This window comes from Herpailurus yagouaroundi, unplaced genomic scaffold, assembly GCF_014898765.1.
Source record: "Herpailurus yagouaroundi ecotype Mexico unplaced genomic scaffold, PumYag 206, whole genome shotgun sequence".
NCBI lineage: Eukaryota > Metazoa > Chordata > Mammalia > Carnivora > Felidae > Herpailurus > Herpailurus yagouaroundi.
In genome coordinates, this window is record NW_024412437.1 from 4,011,310 (window position 1) to 4,035,399 (window position 24,090).

Sequence of the window (24,090 nt, forward strand, 5' to 3'; positions counted from 1 at the left end):
GAACATTTACTAAGTGCCACTCTTGTAAAACTTCTACATGTGTTAAGTCATCTAATCCCCACAGCAGTCTCAAGAAGTTATAATTCCCATTTTCCTGAAAAAGAAGTGGAGGCACAGAGAAGTTAACCTTCCCAGGGCATGCAGTTAGGAACGCAGATTCAGCTCCAACATTCCCACTCCAGAGTCTGGGTTCTTAACTCCCACAGTTGACTATATTAAGTTAAAAGGCAGGTTATGGTCTGCCCCTTTGCACAAGATGGCTCTATATGGTCAAGTTATGAGGCACCCCCTCTGCTCCAAACGCTCAATGATGACTGGCAAAATATAAAAAGAGAAAAGTAAAATGTATTTGGTGTCAGAAGTAGGATGGACATCCATGCACGTGACCTGGAAACAGAACAGAACCCCAGAGTGGCGAGTGAAGCCAAAACCATGAGTACAGGGTCCTGAGCCCATCAGCAGGCAGAGGCAGCTGGGACGAAAATCCCAGGGGTAACGGGGAATAAAAGCGCTGAGAGGGCTCCTTGCCAGGTAGATGACAAGAGACTGGGTCGCAGCTTGAAAGCAAGGGCTGGTGTGGCCTCCGTTCCCAAAAGGAAACTGAGGAAAGCTGCTGCCTGCCACAGTGAGGGGCTCCAGCCCATCTGAAGTTGGAAGGTAGTTGCCCCAGATGCAACGTCCTGACCAGGGCCTGCCAAGGTCCCTGCGCCGGGTGCTTGGGTGGATAGCACCCCTGAGATCACCACACTTCAGGACCCTCATGCCCAGAGATCTAGGTGGAGGAACAGCAAGGCCCCACGGGATAGGAAAGTAAGGAGAAGAAGATGAGAAAGGCCTGTTGTGAGGACAAGCACCTGGGAACCTGGTGAGTGGACAGAAAGAAGCCGTCCGGTCTGGTGTCTGGAAGTGAGGGGACCCTCAAGTGACAGGAATACGAGGTGGATAGGGGCCAGACTGGACAGGACCCTGTTGGCCTTTTAAAGGATTCAATTTTAATTTTATTTTTTTTAATGCTTATTTATTTACTTTGAGAGAGAGACAGCATGAGCAGGGGAGGGGCGAAGAGAGAGGGGGAGACAGAATCCCAAGCAGGCTCCATGCCATCAGCACAGAGCCCGACACAGGGCTTAATCTCACGAACTGTGAGATCATGACCTGAGCCCAAATCAAGAGTTGGAACTTAACCTACTGAGTCACCCAGGCGCCTCTGAGTTCCATTTTCAGTGTTAAGAAAATTTGAATCAAAACCCAAAACCAACATACCAGTATTGCAGTGGGCCAGGTACAAGATGAAGGCATCCAGACTGGACTGGTCCCAGGGGCAACGCAGAGAAGTGAGGGGACATTTCAGAGATGCCATCAGTAGAATTGTGACTCAGTTCCCTTCTCCCTCTGCTGAACGGACCCCAGAAATGCTTGGTTGGATTGTGTAAGGTAATATCAAGCACACTCATTTTCCTGAACTGCTTCAGTCTTACCTCAGAAGACAATTACAAATGGCTGTGCAGGGACACATGACAAAGCAACACCAGTGGCCGCCAGTGGCCCTTTCCTCGCCTCTTCAAAAGTGAATGCCGTATCGGGCACACTGGAGCTTGCGATCAAATACGCTGTGGCTGAGGCCCTTAAGTTGTTTGTACAAAGCTTCACACTTGTATCTTACTTGCTTTGTTACGCGACAGGAAGATGACATATTGGACGTGGATTGGACATCTCGATGTGACTAGTTGATAGTGTTTTTCAATAAAAACACCACAAAATACGCTTTAGTGCTCCTTCCATATTTTTAGGAAAATTATAAGATTTCCAAGCTTCACTTTGCTCGGCATCACTTTGAATTTTTATCTCCAGAGACCCTACTGGCGCAAGTCGACTACCTATTCTGTACGCTCTGTGGACTCTTATTTATGCAAATGAGTATTTGTCCGATTACCCAGGATATACATTTAACCGAAGTGTAACGCTGAACTCTAGTCACGGGTGTTCTCAGTCTTCATGGTCCATTTTAGAAATTAAAGGAAATATTGTCAGTGCTATGCCTTCAAGGGAAAGGTGGGCAATCTGTTGCCATGGTGCAGAGCACAGCTATCTTTGGTCACATGGGTGCCGTGTTATTCATACACCATTTCCACTGGGCATACAGGGGTCTTACTACATTACAGGAGTGTCACTATTTGTCACGATCCTAGGTTTCCTAATGTTTTTCTGCCAAAAGGAAGAAAGGGAAGGAAAAGAGGGAGAGAGGGAGGCTTATGTCTATTTGGTGTGGTGTGGCCGAGGAATGTGGAAGCTTTTAGAGGGAGGTGGGAGTGGTGAGGGGGGATGGAAATGAGCCAAAACAGCCCTGGCTCTTCCTTTCCAGAATTACTCAAGTGAGAGCGGTCCTCAAATGCTTCTGTGTTTCATAAACTAACATAGCGCTCACTAGTGTAATTGGACAGTGTATGCTAATGGAAATTAATATTCAAGCCTAACAACACACTAGATTTCTATGTAAAAACTTGCACTTCCCTTAGGAAAAGGAACGTATGTCCATCAAATCCTTTGCTTAGATCCACTCTGCTTCTTTCTGCTTCTTGATCTGTGGTAAGGCCGGATTCAGGCCACCAGGGAAATGTGGGAAGACAGGGAAAGGGAGGGAGATTAGCATAGGTAGCAGCTCACAGTTTGTGATTAGTTTCTAGATACAGGTTATCACTCCCACATTATTCCCCCTCAGACACATCCTGGGTAAAATGGTAGCTGGAGTCAAAAGTGATATGAAGGCCAATAAGCTAATTCTTTCCCTCCTCTTGCTCATTTTGCCATATGACAAACTTAGATACAGCCTTCACTCACAGGTCAGACCTTAAAATGTCTGCTTACGTGGGGGATTTATGGAGCTTGTGGTTTAGGTCAATATGTCCATTGCACTTATATAGATGTTTGAAATTAGTCTCATTTATAAATCTTCGATTCAAGTGGTAAGCCAATGGGCGCTTAACTCCCCCTCCCCACTCTCTCTCTCTCTCTCTCTCTCAAAATAAATAAACTTTAAAAAATGTTTTAAAAAATGTTGAGCCAAGGGGAAAGTATGGGGAAGCAATTATTGTCATCATTGTTGTTATTACAGTCCTCCAAAAAAACCCGAAAAACCCACAAAGACTAGATGGAAGTCTGGAAGGGCGGTAATACATCTGCCCCCTTCTCATAGCCCCTGTTACGTTGAGAAGAGCACTGCTGTGTAGCGGATGAAACTTCTCGAACTGGCTGTGTCTGTGACGTCCTTTTGCTTTTGGGGTGGAAAAAACATTTCAGCATTTGGAGAGATTATTTGAGAAACAGCAGAGCATAGTGCCTGAGAGTACGTACTTGAGTATCAGACTCCTTGAGTTCAAATCCTGGCTCACCTCTCTGTGCTTCCTTCCCTGGGCTGTCAGAAGCACTAACCGCTTACTAAAGCACTCAGAATTGCATCTGGCACACTGAAAGTACTCAATAAGTGTTTGCTAGTGGTAACATTATCAGCCTTGTAAATAGAGCAAAAAACAGATTAAAATTTTCTGTGACTTTATTCAAGTAACAGGATTCTGCTTGGTATGATGATTTTTAAATTCAAGATAATGGGTTTAAGAAGGCAGGATAGTAGTAGTATTTTCCTGATTCATAGTCTCATTCATAAGTGAGGTAATTTCAGATTTTCCAAGAGCTCATTTACTTAGATTCAGTGAAATAAAAACAAAGGAATAGCAGACAGGAAGTAGAAATGTCTGGTCCTCAGTTGAAGGTGGAAAATACAGCATGCTGGATTTAAAAAGGGATGTGATAGGGGCGATCACAGGGCAGTCTCGTTCACCCACAGTTCTCTGCCATCTACAGCCCAGCCTCCAATAGAGGGTGACCATCAGATATGAAAAGTGAAGTGGGGGCAGGGGAGTCCAGAGGAACAAGGAGGTTTAACCCAAGAGCTGATGTGCTTGGCCTTCACCTCCAACGTACTTGAAACTGAGGAGAGATGGCCCCACGAAACTATTCTTCAAAGAACTGCATGAAAGGGAACACACCGTGTTCTCACGAACATTGGTCGTCGTTAGTACCAAAACCTATCCCAGTGAAGCTTCTGCATCGAAGAAAAAGAAAATCATGTGGACACTGAAGCAAAGAAAGAAAATCACGTTCAACATGGAAAACAAATCAGCCTGCCTTCAGACTTCGCCATAGGTGCATGCGATGCCAGAAGACCTTGAAGAGAAACGTCTCCAGGGTTCCGAGGGAAAGGAAGTGGGGTTGGGCACTCTTATACCCAGCCCTGTTGTCTTTCAAACGTAGACACTCCAAACAAACAAGGGTACAAGAAAGCACGCAGGAATCCCTTTTAAGAGTAGCAGCTCAGAATTTCAGAGCCAGTGTTGAATGATAGAAAAATAAGGTCAATAGAGTAGCTTGTGGATCCTCAACAAATGTTGCCCCTGAGATCTGTGTTATAAAGTACGTGTTTTGCTTTGCCTGTGCCTTTCGTTTGATGTAACTATTGAACTTAAGTCCAAAAAGAGAAGGTGGGAAAGATCAAATACTGCATCCCTGGGAGAGATTATTTTTCGTTATTTCTGTTTTTAGGTGTAAATCACAAGATTATAACATAGGTCAAAAAACGCTTTGCGAAAAATGGAAAAATCCCGTTCTAGAACCTTTGCTGTGCAATTTTAGTGGGCAGTGAAAAGAACTGTTAGAACACATCTCTTAATCCAGTTTAACGTAAGAAAAGGTGGAAGTCGAAGGCTGGTGATTTTAAAGTATCTTCAGTAAGTCCATAGACGTGTCTAACTGAGCCCAGGTGCGTGTATTTTCATAGCATATTACCTTCTTTCCAGATGCGTCCGATGAATCATTTAAGGGGTACCCTGCCGTTCAGCTTTAATATTCCGTTAAGTTAAACACAGCACGTGCAACGGGTTTTTGTTTTTGTTTTTGTTTTTGTTTTTTAATTCCGTTGCATCTCAGATTAGGAGGAAGAGAAATAAACGTAGCTGGGGAAAGACAGGAAGACAGACACACTCGCATTCGTGCTCACCCTCTTGTACCTCTTTACCCTGCGCAGGTGCATCCGTCCAAAGACTCTCCTTCCTCCTGTCTCACTGTGTTGAGGAGATCTGGAGACCCGGCAGTGTAGATTGTCTTTCATTCCCATCTTCATAGTCCTATGGATTATATCGAGCGCCCAGGTGCCCAGCCAGGTTGAAGAAGTGCCTTAATCCAAGCAACATCGCACCACACGTTGTCCCCAGATCACAATGTGTCATGATCACAGTCCACATCCTGAACAAGAGAAGATTAGCATAGCGTGTCTGTCCTGAGTGGCGAGGAGAGAACAGGTGGTTTCCTTATCAAGCGCTATAAATTGTGTTAATGGGGATTTTAAAGAAACAAAGCGTTTCAGGGACTTCTCTCCCGGACTCACAAGGGCAGACTGAATGCCTTTTTCGGTTTGTAATTCTTGTTTCCTCTCATTTCATCTTTATGGACCACGTGTAACAAACTTAGCTTTGTGATACATCGATATTCTCCCGAGATTCCTGAAATCTGAAACGATCATTGCCGTGGAGACATCGATAAGCTTTCTTTTTTTTTTTCCCACTTCAGATAACTTATATACGGCAAGAATATGAAACAAAATTCAAAGGATTGATGCCAGCATCTCTAAGGCAAGAGCTTGAAGACACCATTTCCTCCCTCAAGTCACAGGTAATTACTAGAATCAAGGCCTTTCCTAAGGGTTCAGGTGATGTGTGTATCCTGAAAACAGGCCTTACAAATAAGTTTAATTCGGAATTGACTGCCGAAAAGTAATATCATATCCTAGCATAACGTGCAACTCAGGATGAATCGGTTTTTGGTTGGAGGTTTGTTTTTGCTTTTTTGTTTTGGTTTGGTTTTTTTGTTTTGTTTTTGTTTTTGGTCTTGTTTTTGGTTTTTGTTTTGTTTTGAGAATGTTTTCCTTACTGGTTTTGGAACTCACTGTCTCGGTAAGATTCTCTTAAAAGCACCGTGAAATTGAAAAGTTCAGTTATGGTTACTTTTACTCATTTACAGTCTCACATTCTAGTACGGCCTCACCCTTTTTACTCTTGGTACCAGGCCCCAAATGCCATCCCTTGGCACATTGTTGATTTCTGACTGTGAAAGTGCAGAGAAACAGAAACCATGGTTAAATGAGAAGCATTTTTATTCTGCTGTGTTTTATGTGGTTGTTAGAACAAGATGCATTTTAAATTCCAAGCAGAATAATGACAAGGTATTCAAACAATTCAGTTAAATATTCTTGCTGAAATGTGTATTTCTTGCTGAGATGTGTAGTTCTTGGTAGAGTTTATGAAATACGAGAGATACGATTGATATAAATTTAGATGCTCAAAATAATTCAACAACTTCCAATGTGAGTTTTTTCCACGTACTTCTGTAAACACGTTTTATGTGTCTCCAGGCCAATGAGCTTGTTATACTCTAACAGGGGAAAGAATCCACACATTCCCACTCATACACTCAGAAATTTAAAACGTCATGTTTTAATTTACGACAATCGCATTGCCTTCACGTGTCTAAGAATCCTTGTAGGGCGGAGAATGACGAAAAACAATAGCGAGGACCCACAGTAGTCAAAACCATCTTGAAAAAGTCAGAAGGAATTTGAAGGACTCACGCTTCCCAATTTCAGAATTCACTACGAGGCTGTAATAATCAAGACTGTAATATTGGCAAAGGGATAGACACAGAGGTCAATGAAATGGAATTGAGAGTCCGGGGTGGGGGGGAAAACCTTCTATTTTTGGTCAGTTAATTTTCAAGTGTTGCAGGACGGTTCCACTGAGGGACAAATAGAACAGTGCAGGGGCAGTCGGATAATTCCCATGGAAAAAAGAATGAAGTTGGAGTCCTTCCTCACGTGTTTTCCACAGGGAAACTCAGAGAAGAAAACTCTAAGAAGAAATCTTCTTAGATGAAGGAGAAAATCCTTGTACATTGGGCAGGTGGGAGTTTTTTAGCTATGACACTGAAAACAACCAACCAGATGAACTGGACTTTACAAAATTTAAAACTTCGTATTTCAAAAGGCAACAAGAGGCAGAAACCAAAGAGACATACCATGGAATAGGAGAAAATATTTGCAAATCGTGTCTCTGTTAAGAAATGGAAAAAAAAGGAAAACGTACTTTTTTTCCGGAAAAACTCCATCAGAGAAAGAGATCTTTGCTCTCTGTGCCGAGAGTACTGCTGGTCACATAGTGTGCGCTCGATAAATGTATTCATGAAATGCTAACGATTTTGGTAACGATAGTCACATTCACTTTTTTATAATATGTGAGACAGAGCATGGGGCAAATTTTAGCCACCCCATATGCATTCCCCTCAGTAAAAAGCCTCTTCTCTGAAAATGAAATGTTCATTGCATCATTCCATACATGTGCTTCTGTCAGCCATTGCTACCGTCGGCCATTGCTTCCTTCAGCCATTGCTTCCATTGGCCATTGCTATCGTCAGCCATTGCTTCCGTTGGCCATTGCTTCCGCCTGCCATTGCTTCCTTCGGCCATTGCTTCCATTGGCCATTGCTACCGTCGGCCATTGCTTCCGTCAGCTAAGTGTTGCCTTGTTTGCTTCTACACAGAAAAATAAGTACTGCAGGAAAGTGTTGACATAGAAAGGGTTAAGTCATCTTTATTTACATGAAAAGCCCCCCTTGAAGTGTGGTTTACCCATTAACTTTGTAGGAGAGCTTCCATAGGGTCAGCTATGTAGGACCTGGCACCTTCAGAGGAGGGTTTTGTTGTGTTTTTCGTTTTTTGGGTTTTGGGTTTTTTTTTTTTTTTTAGAAGGAAGGAAGGAAGGAAGGAAGGAAAGAAAGAAAGAAGAAAGAAAAGAAAGGAAGGAAGGAAGGAAGGAAGGAAGGAAGGAAGGAAGGAAGGAAGGAAAGGAAGGAAGAGAGAGAGAGAGAGAGAGAGAGAAAGAAAGAAGAAAGAAAGAAAGAAAGAAAAGAAAAGAAAAGAAAAGAAAAGAAAAGAAAAGAAAAGAAAAGAAAAGAAAAGAAAAGAAAGAAAAGAAAAGAAAGAAAAGAAATCTGATATCCACCTGCAGGGCTTCTGTTATCATTCATATCATTTCACTGTAATAAAAGCCACTTCAGCCTCCTAAAACTGGATGTTGACCCAGAAAGGGAGTGCTGCCAGCTGCGTTAGGGCCTCAGAATTGGCAGCTGCGTGGGGGAGTCACAGGCCATATAGTGAGCAAATTTAGTTTGAAAGCACAGGTGCCTGTGTTTTCTGAAAATTGTTGGAATTCCAGTGGCAAAGCACGGCAGGGGGGAGGGAAGCCGAATCAGTGTAATCCTTGCATCTGTCAACATTATCAATTGTCCCATGGGTCTTTTGAGCAATTGGACAGAACTAAGACCGGGCTGATACTATAAGTAAGCAAAACCGAGGGGACCCCTTGGATATGTACCCATTTCGAAAAACTGCGCTTCCCTCCCTTGCAAAGCACATTTGCTCTTCTGCCAGCTGTATCCTCTTGCCTGTGTTTCAGAACCAACCGTTGCCATGGTTTCAGTTCAGACCAAAGAGGCAAGAGTAAACAATTCCGAAATGATCAAATACCGTTGAGTCTTGATTACATCAAGCCATAGAGGTTACCCCCAGACCGTTTCTATGTGGCCGTGTAAGGTGCTTTTGAATTTATACGTGATATAGGTATCTTTAGTGGTATATAGAAATGTATGCTTCAAAAAAAAAAAACACAAAAAACAAATCACTTTGTAGAGATCTGATTTAAGAGCCTATGCTAAGCCCCCAGTTTCCTCTAGCTCTCAGCAACCCCCACCCGCGGGAGTGGGAGCAGGAGGTGGTACCGGCTGTGAGCTCTGCACGAGGCAGTTTCTATCAGTCATTTCACGTTATCCTCATAACCTTGGCAAGGAGCTGTCATTAATCCCATTTCACAGATGAGGCATCAAGAGCTTAAGTAACTTTCCTAGAGCCATAGAGGCCAAGCCAGGAGTTGAACCCAAGGTGGCCCAACTTCAGACGAAGCTTAGGCCCTTTCCACTACAAAATATTGTCTCTCCAACCTCAGGGAATCCCCAGGATGGCTGGAGGTTTCCAGAAGACAGTCGTTTTCTTTCTACCCACTCATCCATTCCTTAAACACTAGTGAATACCAGGTTCATGCCCAGCCCTGTGAAAAGAGACTGGGGACACAGAGACGAAGAAACATCCTCCCTAACCCAGAAGAGCTCTCAGGTTGGGCGGGGGGGGGGGAGAGAGATATGAAAACCCAAACCCACAAGGCTATGCTAATAATGAAGCTGTTGACGATCTTGCCTGGGATGCGGTGGGCAGTTGGGGAGGAGTCAAGAAAGTCGGTAGGGGCAGTGACATTTGAACCAAATAGCAGGGGACAAATAGGAGATGGTGAGCCAAGCTTTCCAAAGGGAGAGGAGGCCCCGCGCCAAAGGGCAAAAGGGTGGGGAAGACATAGTGGGTGGGGAGGGGTGGGGGAGGACGGGAGGAGAGGTGGAGCCTCGAAGAGAGGCCGGGGCCAGGTCCCGATGGCTCTGCGACAGGAGTTCAGATGGATTCTGTGGTCTCTGATGGATTTTCAGGAGGGATGCAGTGTGACCAGACGTTAAAAACACAACATTGACATGCAACGAATCTTCCGCATTTGATCCAGGCAACTGCCAGAACTGAATAAAATTTGACCACGTTAGTTGCACGCTACTGCCACGGAAGCCATATGCACCTCTGCTCACACACGATGTCTTTTTCTAGGTTAACTTTCTGCAAAAGCGAGCGTCCATCCTTCAGGAAGAACTGACGACCTACCAAGGCAGAAGGTACAGCCCATGCTCCAAATGCCTGCTGATTAGTTTGTATTATTTGCCCCTGGGAGTCAGTCCCCCTGGTTTGACATTAAGGTCCTTATTGAAATGCTTAAACGTGGGGGTGCCTGGGTGGTTCAGGTCATGGTCTCATGGTTCGTGGGTTTAAGCCCCGCATCCAGCTCTGTGCTGACAGCTCAGAGCCTGGTGCCTGCTTCGGAATCTGTGTCTCCTTCTCTGTCTCTACCCCTCCCCTGTTTGCGCTCTCTGTCTCTCTCTCTGTCTCTCTCTCAAAAATGAATAAACATTTAAGTAAGTAGGTAAATAAATACAATGCTTACACATAATATCCATGGGGGGGGGGACTTATTTCTAGTAAATAGCCTGTCTTCGAGAAGCCGCCCACTCCTTGTAATCACGGTGCTTAGTCAGTACGATCAGAACAAACTGAGAGAATCTGCAGGTGCCTGACAAGCCTGGGCCTCACCTGCATAGTCATGACAAGACATTGTCTTGAAGCCTGGTTGCAGGGTTGAGGGGACCATCTTTCTTTTAAGATGACGCAATTCTTAGCATGGCGGCCCACATCTTCAAAGCCCCATGTGCCCTGAGGGTTTGGCGCTCCCGCAGATGTTCTCTAGACCAAAATAGATAAACGGCTGGGCGGTGTGGCAACACTGTGACTTCACCGTGTGCTTCTCAAGGTGCCTTTTCAGTCCACGGTTCCCAGCAACGTCTCTGACATAGATCATGTAGCTGTCTTTCCAACAGCTTACCCCTTCGTGCAGTGAAAGGCCGAATTACTTATTTGGCAGTGAATTAAAAGTAAAGACCTTGTGAATCATTCACTTTTCAAAAGGTTCTGTTGCCTGGTGCAGATGGGATTTGATCATTTCTGGGCATAAATGAGGAAATTTTGATATCAAGTATCCTTTTTCTTAATAAGCTTTTTAAAAATGTTTATTTATTTATTTATTTATTTATTTTTGAGAGGGGAAAGAGAGAGAGAGAGCGCGCGCGCGAGCGAGGCAGGGGCAGAGGATCTAAAGTGGGCTCCATGTTGACCGCAGAGAGCCCGACGTGGGGCTCGAACTCATGAACCGGTGGATCATGCCAGGAGCCGAAGTCGGACGCTCAACCGACTGAGCCACCCAGGCGCCCCTCTATTCAGCTCTAACCTCTGGCCAGCTCCTCCTGAGTTAGAACGGATTTTATCTGTGGCATGCCCATCAGACCTGCAGAAAGTCACAACTGAGACTTTTGACTTTCAGGTAACTGCACGGAGGCTTACCTGAGTAGCACAGGCAAAGGTGGCAGACGCACCCGGGCTTATACTGTGGACTTCTTCCAGCAGGTTTGAAGATTTGGATGTTGTAGAATAAACTGTGAGATCAGTGAACGTTTTTTAATACTTAAATGTAATTAAGATCATAAACACATGCATCACTTGGACGCTACGGGGTGGTTTTTATTTGTGTCTGCCTAAGTTATTATTTTTTTTAACATTTCTTTGTTTCTGATTTCCATATTTGCATGCATTTGAGCGTGGCCTGAGAGTTGCTTCTGCAGGGAAAAGAAATGATTGCTCATAAGATGCCTCGTTGACGCGTTTGCATAGGATTTTACCAGTCGCGTACGATCAACATCACGTTTGTAGTGTCGCATCCCAAATGTGAACATGCTTCCCTTGTTTTCATGTTCATGTATGATTAAAACATTATATTTTGTACTTATCAGTTTTATTTCTACTTTTTATTGTACATCATTTGCTACAATAAGTGTGATACATCCATTGTATTTTTCCCCTGGACGATAACTGACCATCTCAAATTGTACTCTGGGGGGAAATCCCTTATGTCATGTCAGAGATCAAATCCATAAGCAGTGCGTTTATTTAGAATAACAGTCGCTGGATCATCTGACACCCGTTGCAAGTAGTTGTCCTGTTGGTCTCCAGAGGCAGAACAGTTTAAGGGTTTTATGTAGCAGCTCTGGTCTTCTTGTTACTTACTCTCTCTGTGGTTGCTGTTTTCATTCTGCTATCGGTTGGTATTCCTTAAGAAAGCCTAAAAATGCAGGGGTGCGTCACAGGGACCCGCCAAACGCTGGCGAGTGATGGCGGGTGCGCTGCGATTGGTCCCGTTGTCCTCTGAGAATACGGTGTTGTTCCCGTGCTTGGGTGTTTGTCTCCAACCGGTGCCAGGAAGCAGTTCTATGTTGATTGGTCAACCCCATTTGCCAAGGAAATTTTGAATTGCACTGGACAGACGATGCTCCGGGTTCTTCCAACCGCATTGTGCGTGTGCCACGGGCCCTTCGAGACACTCAAACTCCGGACCACCGCCGGGGCCATAATCATCCGGTTTACCGTAAAAGGACAGGACAGAACATTTTTGTACACTTTTTCAAAATTCTTTTCGGTTTCCCACACCCATCTGTGTTGTTTGCTGCCTAGGGATTAATTACCCTTTTTTGCACTGTAACGGAGACCCAGAGATGATAAGGAAGTAATAGGTTTTACAGCCACTACCAAAGCCAGGGCCGGGATTGGCATAAACGCTGACTTGTGATGACCATCGATAGAAAGCCTTGCCTTTCTGGGGTGCCTGGGTGGCTCAATGGGTTGAGCCTCTGACTTCGGCTCAGGTCATGATCTCGCGGTTTGTGGGTTCGAGCCCCGTGTCGGGCTCTGTGCTACAGCTCGGAGCCTAGAACCTGCTTCGGATTCTGTGTCTCCCCTCTCTCTGCCCCTCCCCCACTGGCGCTCTGTCTCTCTCAAAAATAAATCAACATTTTTTTTTTAATAAAAAAAAGAAAGAAAGAAAGAAAGCAAGCAAGCCTTGCCTTCTTGCTGTAGCTCACCTCTGCCTGGGAATGTCTGCCCTGATGCCTCTTCTGGGAATAGAGGACTGTCCTTTGAAAGTTGAGGTCTTTCTTGCATCTACAATAAATTACGGCATTGGCTTGAAAAATATTCAGGAAAAAACAAAACTGAAACAGATGCTATTAGAAGCACCTAACGAATGAGGACAGTTAGTGCTCAGCCTATGATTTAGTGCTCAAAAGGGAAAGATTAAGGCTATGTGATTAATTTTAAGTGCTTCTCTACAGACCGTGAAAACAAGTCGAAGCCGAACAGATTTCATTAGGAAGGTTATTAGCTGCCTGAAGTGAAAATGCTTTGTGAACTATATGGTGTGCTGGAATTGGAACTCCCACTCCGGAATATTTGTTTTCCATGAGTAAATATCAGTAGGTGTTTTGGAAAGTTGCCTGCTATTCTTTCTTTTCCTTATTTCAAGGGTTATGAAATTACAAACACTGGTGAACCTTTGACATCACCCAGATCTCGTTCCCTTCTGATGCGTGTCACATACGTTTGGGAGTGAGTGTGCTGAAACTCTAGGTCGGTTTGATCGTATGTGATAGGAGTAGATGGCCGACACTAATGTTTCTGCGGACGTTCTCCGATAAAGGAAGAGAAAAAAAAATTGCGCTTGGCACGTTTAGAATTCCTTAACTGAATTGAGCACCGAGTATATAAATGGCTCCTGGGAGAGAAAGCAAGTGCTCAGGAAATAAATTATACACATCGCGCCTTATTATAAAATCATCTAAGATCTCATCCCCTCTTTTATCTGGCGGAAGATCGATTGTTCATTGCGAGTACCTAATTTAGTTACCTTTCAAGTTATTATTCTTGGCTACTGCACCGTAGCCATCCACCTGTGCTTTTGACGTGTCAGCATGCAATCATGAACAGGTAGTGGGTGATAAGGCAGTGGGGACAACCAAGCAGAAGGAAAGCACGGTGTTCTTGGTGCATGTTTGCACCCCGCCAGAGGTCGGGCAGGAGAAGGGTTAACGCGAAGGCCGGCCGTCAGTCTTCGGCACATGTCATGGTTTTGTTCAAGCTCCACCGTTTCTGCGTCACCAGGCAGTGAGCCCTTTCAGGGGTCTGACCCCTGATTTTGCAACCTCCCCACTCAACAATCAGCTCCTCGGAGGGCAGCCATCCAGGGGCACAAAGGAGGACAGAGAGTGGGTCGACTTGCTCCATAGTTTGTACAAAAGAACCGGCCATGACTCCAGGGAACTCGCTCCGATTCAAACGTCACCCTGTCATGTCACACAGTAACAGCGAATTCCTCAGAAACGGGCATATGCCTGCAGTCGTGAGCAACCTCATTAAAGAAAGTGCAGACGGAAGAAACTAGGAGTTTGAATTAACAATTAACAGCTCTCTTATTGAAGTGCATCACCATCCACGGCACGCGGTGGTGTTTTAGCTTTCTTTCTAAGAGTAAAAAGGGAAGGCAAAACATCAAAAATGGTTGGAGAAAAGTTTCAGAACACAAGGTCATTTTAATTCAGAGTTTCCTTAAAAGCACCGTCCGTCCTGAGCTTTCATATTTTGTTCAGAAAGGTCGTCTCTTTTAAGCCTTGTCATTAAAGACGGTTTGCTCTTTAAAGTGAATTATCAAAGTGTGTAGAAATTGCGAGTTACTGAAACTAAAATGCATGATCAATTTTAAGTCTGCTAACTAAAGCTCACTTAAAATTGGATGTGCTTTTGTCCTGGCAGACCCTTTGATAAAACCAAAAAAAGATACATGGTTGGTCAATTCAAAGGAGGAAAAGAAGATAATTAGAGAAAACCTCTTTTCAGCTGTTGAAGTGGTTCTTGGATTTGGAGACCCAATGGGCAAACAGTGGCACAGGCGGGAATGGTACTTGAAAGGTAAAAACCGAACATCACAAATTTTGACTGGTATGGACATTCTTCACTGTACTATTTGCAGAACTGAGTCACACTTCGGATCCTATCATTTAGCTCTGTCGTGGAGGAAGAGAGGTGGGATTTGGAACCTAAGACTAAAGGAATTGAGAACTCTGGATCCCTGACCAATGTCTAGGTCACTTGAACATTCATTCTCCCAGAGATTTCAGTTGTAAGCAAGCATTTCCATCAGGCAAGTGTTTTAAGACCACAGGCCCAAGATGTCGCTCTAGACTCTGCTGTCTTTAGAACTGACCTTAGTCTAGACGTCAGGCTAATAAATACCCTTGTATCCTCTTTGGGAGTCTACCATTTAGGAGAGATCTCCTGGAAAACAGCTAGCTGGACACAAAGACCTGATGAGCGAGTAGAAAGACAAGGCTACCTAATGAGAAGCCCAATATATTTAATTAGCTGAATGTGTTCACGTAAGTGAGACCACGTCGTCCATACTCCTTTATTTCAGGCAGGAAAGGAAATGAGTTCATAGGTGGGGTCTACCAATTAGCTTTGTTTCCCTACGTAATTCCCTTCCCCTGTCTGGGCCTCACTTTGGCAATCTGCAACATGAAGGGGTAGAGCGATATTTCCCAAACTCCACCATTTCAGTCCTATAATTCAGGGTTTCCCACACGAGTATTCTATCAAGCTCTGTTCTGTATGACTTGTCTTGACATATACAGATGTCCTTTTTAGGAAACGTGGCATGCCGTATCCCCCTCTTGAAGGTTCACGTTCGTATCACCCACCCAGTCAGTCATCCGTCTAATAAATGCTGAGTACCTACTATGTGCTAGACAGCACATTAGCCACCTCCAAAGTTAGTGGCTAAACGGTAACGTAGCATCTCTCTGGGTGAAGAGGGTTGACCAGGCTCAGCAGGGCCGTTCTCACTTGGGTTTCCAGCAGGTGCCGTCAGATGTCAGCCGGGTTACCACCACGGGAGGCTCAGAGGGCTGGAATCCATGATGAATCGCTCACAGGGCGGCCATCAGGAGCCCCCAAGAGCAAGCCCCACGAGAGACCAGACGTGGAAGCCACGAGCCACGGGCCCAGGAATAGCACAGCATCTCTTCTACTGAACTTTGTCCAAGACAGAGCCCACCCAGAGTCAAGGGTAGCGGACGCAGCAATGTCAAGGGATCCATGGCTGTCTGTGGCCTGCCACACCCTTGGATAAAGCGACCTATCTGTCTTTGACCTGGAATGTCTCCTTAAACAAACTGACCCATGGAAGACTTTCTCTGTAGTGCACCTATTTTATGGACCAGGGTTCTGCGAGACGCTGAGAAGAGCCCAAATCTAGGTGGTTGCTAAAAAGTTTCTTCCTGTGCAACATTCTGTTGGTCTGCACTGTATTTCTACAATCACAGGTGACACAAGATTTGGGAAGCCCTGAGTTAACGAGTATTCACTGAGGCCGTGCCTTCCTCTGTGATTCTTTGAAAAGATGGTAGGGACCACAGTTTGAATGTTTCTCTCAACTCTTCTCTGTTCGGGCCTTGGTATGCGTTGTTTACTATAATTATCTTAGCAAATGTATCATTATAAAGGTCCGCCGAAACACGTACCCTGTGCTTAGCGTGGTTTTCCCTTCTTTCGTGGAAATATCAGGCGCATGGAAGGGTGTGGTCTTGATGAGCCTGTGAGGGAGAATTCCCTGAACCACAGAGCACTCAGAAACTACTCAACTAATCATCCAGATAAACAAATGAATCAGCCTCCTAATTGCCCCGTTAGCTTTCTCACCACTGCCGGGTTATCTCGATTCCTGCCACTTATCCCAGCTCCCAGATCTCACCGTCAGAGTCTGAACCCGGGTGGGGGAGGCAAACGTGTAACTGAAGCCAAGTTACCGTTCCTCTGCCTTCTAACTCCAGATCTTACCAAACACTGCAGTTGATGGATTGATCCGACCTGGTGATCGGCTTGTGTGTCGGAAACATCACAAGCGTCGGTTTGCCCGGAGTTCAGCTCTGTTCAGCACGCAGAGCCCGACACAGTAAGGGGGGAAAGGAAACTAGAAAAGACATCGTCTCCCCAGGAAGAGCAAGTCTTTTCCTAACAGGGCGGTAGAGAGTCCCGAACGTCTTGCGCTTCTTGCGGAAATACCTTGACATCGACAAAGATGTCTCAGAAGCGAGTCTGCATTCCCCGGTTTGGCTTCACGCACGTTGACTGAAGCTGTCACTTACCTGACATCAGCTCTGATGTCGCTCTTCAAGTTCCCTGCAAAGTCAGGTTGCAGTCCAGCGTCCCGCGAACGTCTCGTGTTTCCCAGCTACTGCAGTGTCACAATCCTGTGTGCAATCCTTGTCAGAACTGATAATGTGGCCCATCACATACCATTGTGTTTGCAATAAAAATATTTATCCAAGCCGGGTGCGGTGGTTACCGCGTGAAGCCTGGGCCACGACTGCCGCTTCATGTCACCACCTGCTCCTTCCCAGAGTTAAGGATCTGGTCGCCGCTTTCTGCCTAGAGTGGTATTTCTGACGATGTTAGGGAACCTTTGTCTGACTGAGTTCCCACTTGTGTTATCTGATTGTCTTCTTCGGTATTTTTATTGATGCATTTGGGCAGGTGAGTTTGGAAGCTGCTGGAATGCAAATTGGGTTGATGGAAGGAATTTTTTTTTCTTTCAAAATCATTTCTGCGATATTATTTGGGGTGTGTGTGTGTGTGTGTGTGTGGAGCTTTTTTTTTCTCATTGGCTAATTAAGACAGCAAACCCAAGTGGACCACCTACTGCTGGCCCCTGCTATCAGGTGCTTTCCCTCTGACCATCTAATGGTCACCGTCTCTGCCTTTTTATTGGTAAAGGAGAAAGATTAATTGGCCTCATCTCTGTCTTGCATTGTAATTATTGTTCTCTCCGTGGCATCACCTCTAATGTATGAGGAACATTTTTACTTCACGCAAGCTCTACATCGAGCTCAGCCCTTCAAAACTTGAATGTTTTTGCTCCCAAATTAAGTACCCTGCAGACCTTTGCTGAGTGCCTCGTCTGTTCCAGATGAGACACACAAAGATAAGTAAGATCTGCTCCTTGCCTGCAAAGGGCTTGTAACCCATGTGGGAAGATAAGACATCTAGAGGAAGGAAAAAACAACAACAACAACAACGATAAGACAGAGCATGATCTTTGTATAAGAGAAATGCCAAGTATTCTGGGAATTTGAAGGAAGTAGTAACATTTTGAAATCGCCCCTCAGGAGGAGGTGACATTTTAGTCTGGACGTTGGGGTAAGAGTTAAGATTTCAGTCGACGGCAATGTGGGCCGGGCGTTCTAGATGGAATCCTAGCCAAGAAAGTCCTTCACAGGCTCTACAATCACGTGCTGGGAGAAGAGTAGCGTGAGAGGTTTAAAAGGTGTGTTGGGGGCGCCTGGGTGGCTCAGTCGGTTGAGCGTCCGACTTCGGCTCAGGTCACGATCTCGTGGTTCGTGGGTTCAGGCCCCACGTCCGGCTCTGTGCTGACAGCCCAGCTTCGGATTCTCTGTCTCATTCTCTCCCTGCCTGCCTCCCTCTCTGTCTCCCTCAAATAAATAAACATTAACAAATAAATAGCTAAATAAAAGGAGTTGGAGGCAGATTGTGGCAGCCAGACGGAAGTCAGTGACCACCGTCAGTGCTGAGCAGGCCTCCCAGCGCATGTGGTGAAGGGCCTCGGAGTCCGAGGGGTCTGGAGCCGGGCAAGTTGCTGAGTCTCTTGAATCTCTGTTTCCTCATCTCAGAAGGTGGAGGAAATGGTAGAAACATGATTGTGAAGATTAACTGTGATAAGTGCATTTTAAAAGTCATGCAACAAACCTTCAATAAATGAAGGCTAAGTTTGTGTTTTCTGCCAATCCTCAATAATTTCATGAGCTAAGTATGATTTATGCTGGAGGATACGGAGGCAAAGAGAAGCTTGGGAATTTGCCCGCGGCTTCACTTCTAATAAGTGAAGGGAGCAGAAGTTGGAACCCCTGTCCCTGTGATTCACTCCTCCTATATGGCATTGCCTCCACGGATGAGGAGAGGTCCGGACTTTATGTTCTAGAAAAACAGGGAGCAGTTAGAGTTTTGAGCAAGGGAGTGACACCAGGAGAAACTGCTTCAGGAACACGTGTCCGGACGGCATGAGGCGGGGTAGTCTGAGGGTGGAGGCAGAGAAGAGGACAGGACGGGCGTGCAGGAGTCCCGTAAGTGCCACCACATCCCCAGGGAGAGGAGCATCTCTCTGTGAACAGAAAGTAGGTCAAAGATTCAAGAGCTACCATGGCACCTGAATGAATAAGATGATTGTAAAGGAGAAAGAAACAAATGTAGGACCAAGGTTTCCAGCCCCAAGAGATGCGGGGCACCAGCTTTGGGAGTGGGGGTGACGAGTCTGGGCGTAGACACGCTGCACTTCATCAGGTAGCTGGAAGCCTGGGTCAGGACCCAGGGATTAGTCAGGAACGTGTGGGTGAGAGTTGGTGCTGAGAGAGTTGATCGGGTCACCAAGAAGGGGAGAGGTTTGGGGGAATCCGAAGAGGAGACCGAGGGGGACAGGCGGGGACCAGAAGGGGGCGCACAGTTGTACTGACAGCTGAAGAGTTGAAAAGTAGAGATAAAGAGAGGGCTGGCGGCAGGGTGAGGCACAGGGTGCTTAGTCCAGGACTGAGAAGATCCGAGGTTTGCCCCTGAGGACAGAGGCGGGAGGGGTGTGGATTAGAGGAGCCCTGTAAATTCCCTGGAGGTCCAAACTGGAGGACGCAGTGCCTCTCAGACATCCACAACCCTGAGATAAGAGGGGGAGAGCCGGGTGCGGAGTTCTGAGGGCTCCTTGGGGATCGGAGGCCGGGTTTCCTCCTTCGATCCCAGATGGCAGCTGGCAGTTGGCAAAGGTTCCCCCGAACACCAACCCCGCAAACGCCCTGGAGCTGGCGTAGGCCCGGCCATGCGGATGGGTGTCGGGAACGGTCTACGGAAGTTTAGGGACGTTGTTTTGGAAAGTTCAGCTCTTCTGTCCTCACACGGTCTTCGCCAATCTGTCCATCTTGCAGAGTCACTGAATGAAGTTAGCCGTTTTTGCAAACCGGCCCTTGGGATAAACCATGACAATAAAATTGATGACGTTTACTGTACGTTCAAATATTTTTTGTTTCTGGCCCCCACCGATAGGGACTTATTGTTGGTCTTCAGGCAATTTTATTTTTACAACAGCGACAACAAAAAGTCAACTTGAACTCTACATTCAGGTAGAACTTACAACCCAGAGTTAGAATACTTGATCACAAAATTACACTCTTTAATGTCCCATTCCCCACCCTCCGCCCAAATCCCAAACAGTTAAGAAAACCGAGTGGATACGTTTTGAGGGTAAACAAGATTGCATTAAAAACTGAGCAAAATATAAGGGCAACAGAGGGAATTTAGAGTGGAAGACCACAAGATGAAACAACTTTTTAAAAAGGGAAATTAAACAGGGCGCCTGGGTGGCTCATTCGGTTGAGCGTCTGACTTCCGCTCAGGTCATGATCTCGCGGTTCGTGAGTTTGAGCCCCACGTCGGGCTCTGTGCTGACAGCTCAGAGCCTGGAGCCCGCTTCGGATTCTGTGTCTCCCTCTCTCTGCCCCTTCCCTGCTCATGCTCTGTCTCTCTCTGTCTCTCAAAGATGAATAAACATTAAAAAAAAATTTTTTAAGGGAAATTAAACTTACTAATATTCTAGAAATATGGGTGAGACTTCCTTACTACCTGAAGCTATTTATTTATTTGTTTGTTTTTTGGGAGAGAGAGAGAGAAAGAGAGAGAGAGAGAATGACTGCGGAAGGGGCAGAGGGAGATGGAGGGAGAATCCTAAGCCATCTCCACGCCCAACACGCAGCCTGACATGGGGCTCAATCTCATGACCATGATGAGTTCATGACCCGAGCCAAAATCAAGAGTTGGATGCTTATCCCACTATGCCACCCAGGAGCCCCCTAAAAGCATTTTGATGCCCTAAATTTCTTTAATAAATTTTGTAAATATTTACCCCACAATGTCTAGAAACCATAAATGTCTTCCTTTACTTATTTTGTAATAGGTTAGCACCAAAATTTCCTTCATGCCAATTAGCTCTGGATTTCTTTCCTCCACCCGCTCCCCACCCTGCACGCGACCCCCCCCAACTCAAGCTACAAAAAAGACGAATTGGAACCCAGTCTTGACTTTAGAGAATGTCAATATTTGTCTTGTCCGTTGCAGAGATCAGCCGTATAGACAGTGAGAGGGAGGTTTGTGGACATTGACTTGGGGTTTTTCTGCTGCCAGAAGTGATACCACTTTTCTGCCAGATGGCATCAGCCAAAGGCAAACTGAGCAATGCCACGAGTCATTAGCAACTTGATTTTTGAATACTTACCACTCTGGATGGATAGGATGTGCTGTTCACCCAGGCACTTCAGGAACAACTCGAGAAGATCCCAACAATACTGAGGAAAGCGTTGAGTTGTGCTCCTAGAAATATGTGCAAAACTGGGAGTAGCATTTACCTCTGAGAGGAGTCTTTGAGCCAAAAACAAGTAAAGCCCTATTTCAGGTTGGCTTGACTGTAACACCATCTAAATAATTCCATTTTATATAAACTTAGATTTTATACTCTAATTCCTACTTGGTCATAATAGTTTTATCTGTGATTACACCCCCAAGGGTAGTTGAATTTTACATTATGCCTTCCGACCACAGGAAAGAGAAAGTATAATTCGACTGTGTCTTCAGGCGAGTTATTAAATATTTTATTGTGCAAGGATAGTTCATGATACTTTATTTAAGGCAAGAGCTTGTACTGGGAGACAAATTTAATTTCTAACACTGGTGGAAATTGGCCTTTAGGCTACCTTCTTAAACTCTGTGTGCCTTACCTTCATTATCTAGATAAATAGACAAGAAATAATGACTATATGATTATCAAATTAGTGATGTGTTTAAGATCTAGAAGTCATATGGAGAAATCATGTAGGCCATCTTGAAAGGGAAATGCCATCGACAGCAGCTGCGGACAGCAGTTTCACATTCAGCGCTGGTCTTGGCACGCATCGCTGCCCTAAGGTCTTCTGTTCACCTGATTAAAACCACGACTTACCACCAACACATGAATTCACTATGGCCTAAATATGCTAGCTATACAGTCTACCACTCAAGGTCAAGGTTGGTAGTCATTCATCTGACTCCATCTGCACCTTAGAAAAGAAAAACACACCCTCTTTGCAACACTCACTGGAAAAAAAAAAAATCATCAAGTTGGGGTGCCTGGGTGGCTCAGTTGGTAGAGCGTCCAAGTCTTGATCTCGGGGTTGTGAGTTCAAGCCCCACATTGGGTGTGGAGGCTACATTAAAAAAAAAAAATTCATTGGGGCGCCTGGGTGGCGCAGTCGGTTAAGCGTCCGACTTCAGCCAGGTCACGATCTCGCGGTCCGGGAGTTCGAGCCCCGCGTCAGGCTCTGGGCTGATGGCTCAGAGCCTGGAGCCTGTTTCCGATTCTGTGTCTCCCTCTCTCTCTGCCCCTCCCCCATTCATGCTCTGTCTCTCTCTGTCCCAAAAATAAATAAAAACGTTGAAAAAAAAAATTAAAAAAAAAAATTCATCAAGTATTAAAGTGTTTTCAAAACACATGCGATGTGTGGATTCTTGAATCAACAAAAGAATAAACAGAGGCCATAGTTTTGGAAATAAAGCATTTCATGAAAATGGAAGACACCAAAATGTGAAGCATGTATAGTGCCGATTCTTCAGTTGTAAGAGAATGTGATAGGCTCATTTATAAAGTAGAAAAGAATTTTGATGGCAAAATAGAAACCTAATGAACCCATATGCTTCAGAATCTAGCAGTAGTTCAGACTAAAGAATCCCTTTTCTCCCAAATACATACGAACAGGAAGGCCTTTTCAGTGCCACCAAAGCAGTGTCTCCTCACTTCTGGAAATGAATTTGTTGGTTTGATGTCAAAGTACAGGCAGGAGAAAGCCTTCAGAGCCTATTCCGAAGCGTCCAAGAATTCTACAGAAAAGTTAATAAACGGAAGCAATGGAATCTTCTCTCCCCCGGCAGTTACCACTTGATGGTTTTTCTAGAGCATCCGTGCGCATTGTAGCCATAGTACCTGTTTTCTAGACATGACCCTCACTTTGAACACAGTTCCCAGGCCCTCCAAGGCAATGAAACATCCTGAAACAAAGATGCCATTGTCGGCCCAACGCCACTGGACTCCTGTTTTAAGAAAACTCATCCAACAAAAGCCTTCAAAAAGGAACATTACGACCTAGTGTTTATGAGCGATTTTCCTGAGGTCAAAGATCAACTACCAAGTGGCCAGATTCAGTCTAGAACCCAAGTTTTTGGTTTCATAACCCATAATTCCCCACCCCCCTTATTGCTTGTCCCTTCCCGTCCGCCGCCCATAATGTATTAGACACATTAATTTAGCTCTGAGGCAAGCATTTTTTTTTTTTCATAATGGTCACACTTGGGCCAATATCCATTTTCGAGTTTCTTCGGTATTTTACGTGCCTCGTGATCTAGAAAGGCGAAAAGGCCTGGCCAGACCTTCCTGGCCCTGGCAACAGTGTCTGTTTGGAAATGTGTTATAAGGCATCAAAGCTTAATTTCATAAACCATCTGATAAGATATTTTACAGAAGAACCACACTTGCCAGAGAAGCGGCATGTGCAAGAGTCTGCTGTTGGGCAAGAGTATGCGAAATGAAGAGGGGATTGCAAGACAGGAGTCCTGGCATCACTTCCAAATGCTCTCTGGCCTCAAGCAAGTCTCCTTCCGTGCCTGCTCTCCGCTTCCTCTCTATATTCTCCAGAGAGATCCTCTCCGGGCAGTGGGAAAAGGGTCCACAAGGAAGCCTCTGCCTCCCAAAGGCAGCCAGTGCTAGAACTGAGTAAGGCAGTTCTTTGTCTTTGCAATTTCATTTCTTTCCCTTTATTTGCAAGGTCAGGGTAACCATCTTAGACAGGCCTTCAATTCTTCTGGAAGCTAGTGGGTTCTCATTCCTGTAAGCCTTAGAGCAGTGGTGTCGGGAAGAAGTAGGGAAAACGAGAGAGTGCGTTGTGCAAGCCCTTGATCTGTATCTCGTGGGTCCTTTGTAACTCCAAGATCCTATGACAAAATCCTAGGATGCAGATAAGTAGCGGCACTTGGGCAATGGGAGGGAAAAGTATGAAGCAACCAGGCGGATCCTTGGTTTCCAGCCATAAATCCTCACACGGGGACATTATTTTTAAAAGACTCTAACGCATAAGGATTTGGCCTCCCTGTCGCTGCCATGTCCGATTTCCATCTGGAGATGGTAGAAACACAGACTAAGGATGTGAATGAAACGTTGCTGGTTTCTGGGGCAGCCGGAGACGTCACGCGAGAAGGGAAGAAGCAGAGCTTCCTGTTTTCCATGTTTGGGTCTCCCTGTCACTGAAGACAGATTAAAAATCTCTCTCTCTCTCTCT

General features: G+C 45.3%; 1 protein-coding gene across 10 annotated transcripts in view; it reads left to right on the top strand.

Annotated features, from left to right (window-relative positions):
• CEP112 (centrosomal protein 112) overlaps positions 1-24,090 on the top strand; it is a 473,818-nt gene that overhangs the window by 407,987 nt on the left and 41,741 nt on the right. For 9 of the 10 annotated variants that reach the window (XM_040452171.1, XM_040452174.1, XM_040452173.1 and 6 more), the window contains 3 exons: positions 5,620-5,721; positions 9,800-9,864; positions 11,121-11,582. In XM_040452171.1, coding sequence (XP_040308105.1) covers positions 5,620-5,721; positions 9,800-9,864; positions 11,121-11,124 — 171 coding nt within the window. In that variant the 3' untranslated portion in view covers positions 11,125-11,582. Of the gene's footprint in view, positions 1-5,619; positions 5,722-9,799; positions 9,865-11,120; positions 11,583-24,090 lie in introns of those variants that run through there. The other variant, XR_005783756.1, reaches the window with a different exon arrangement.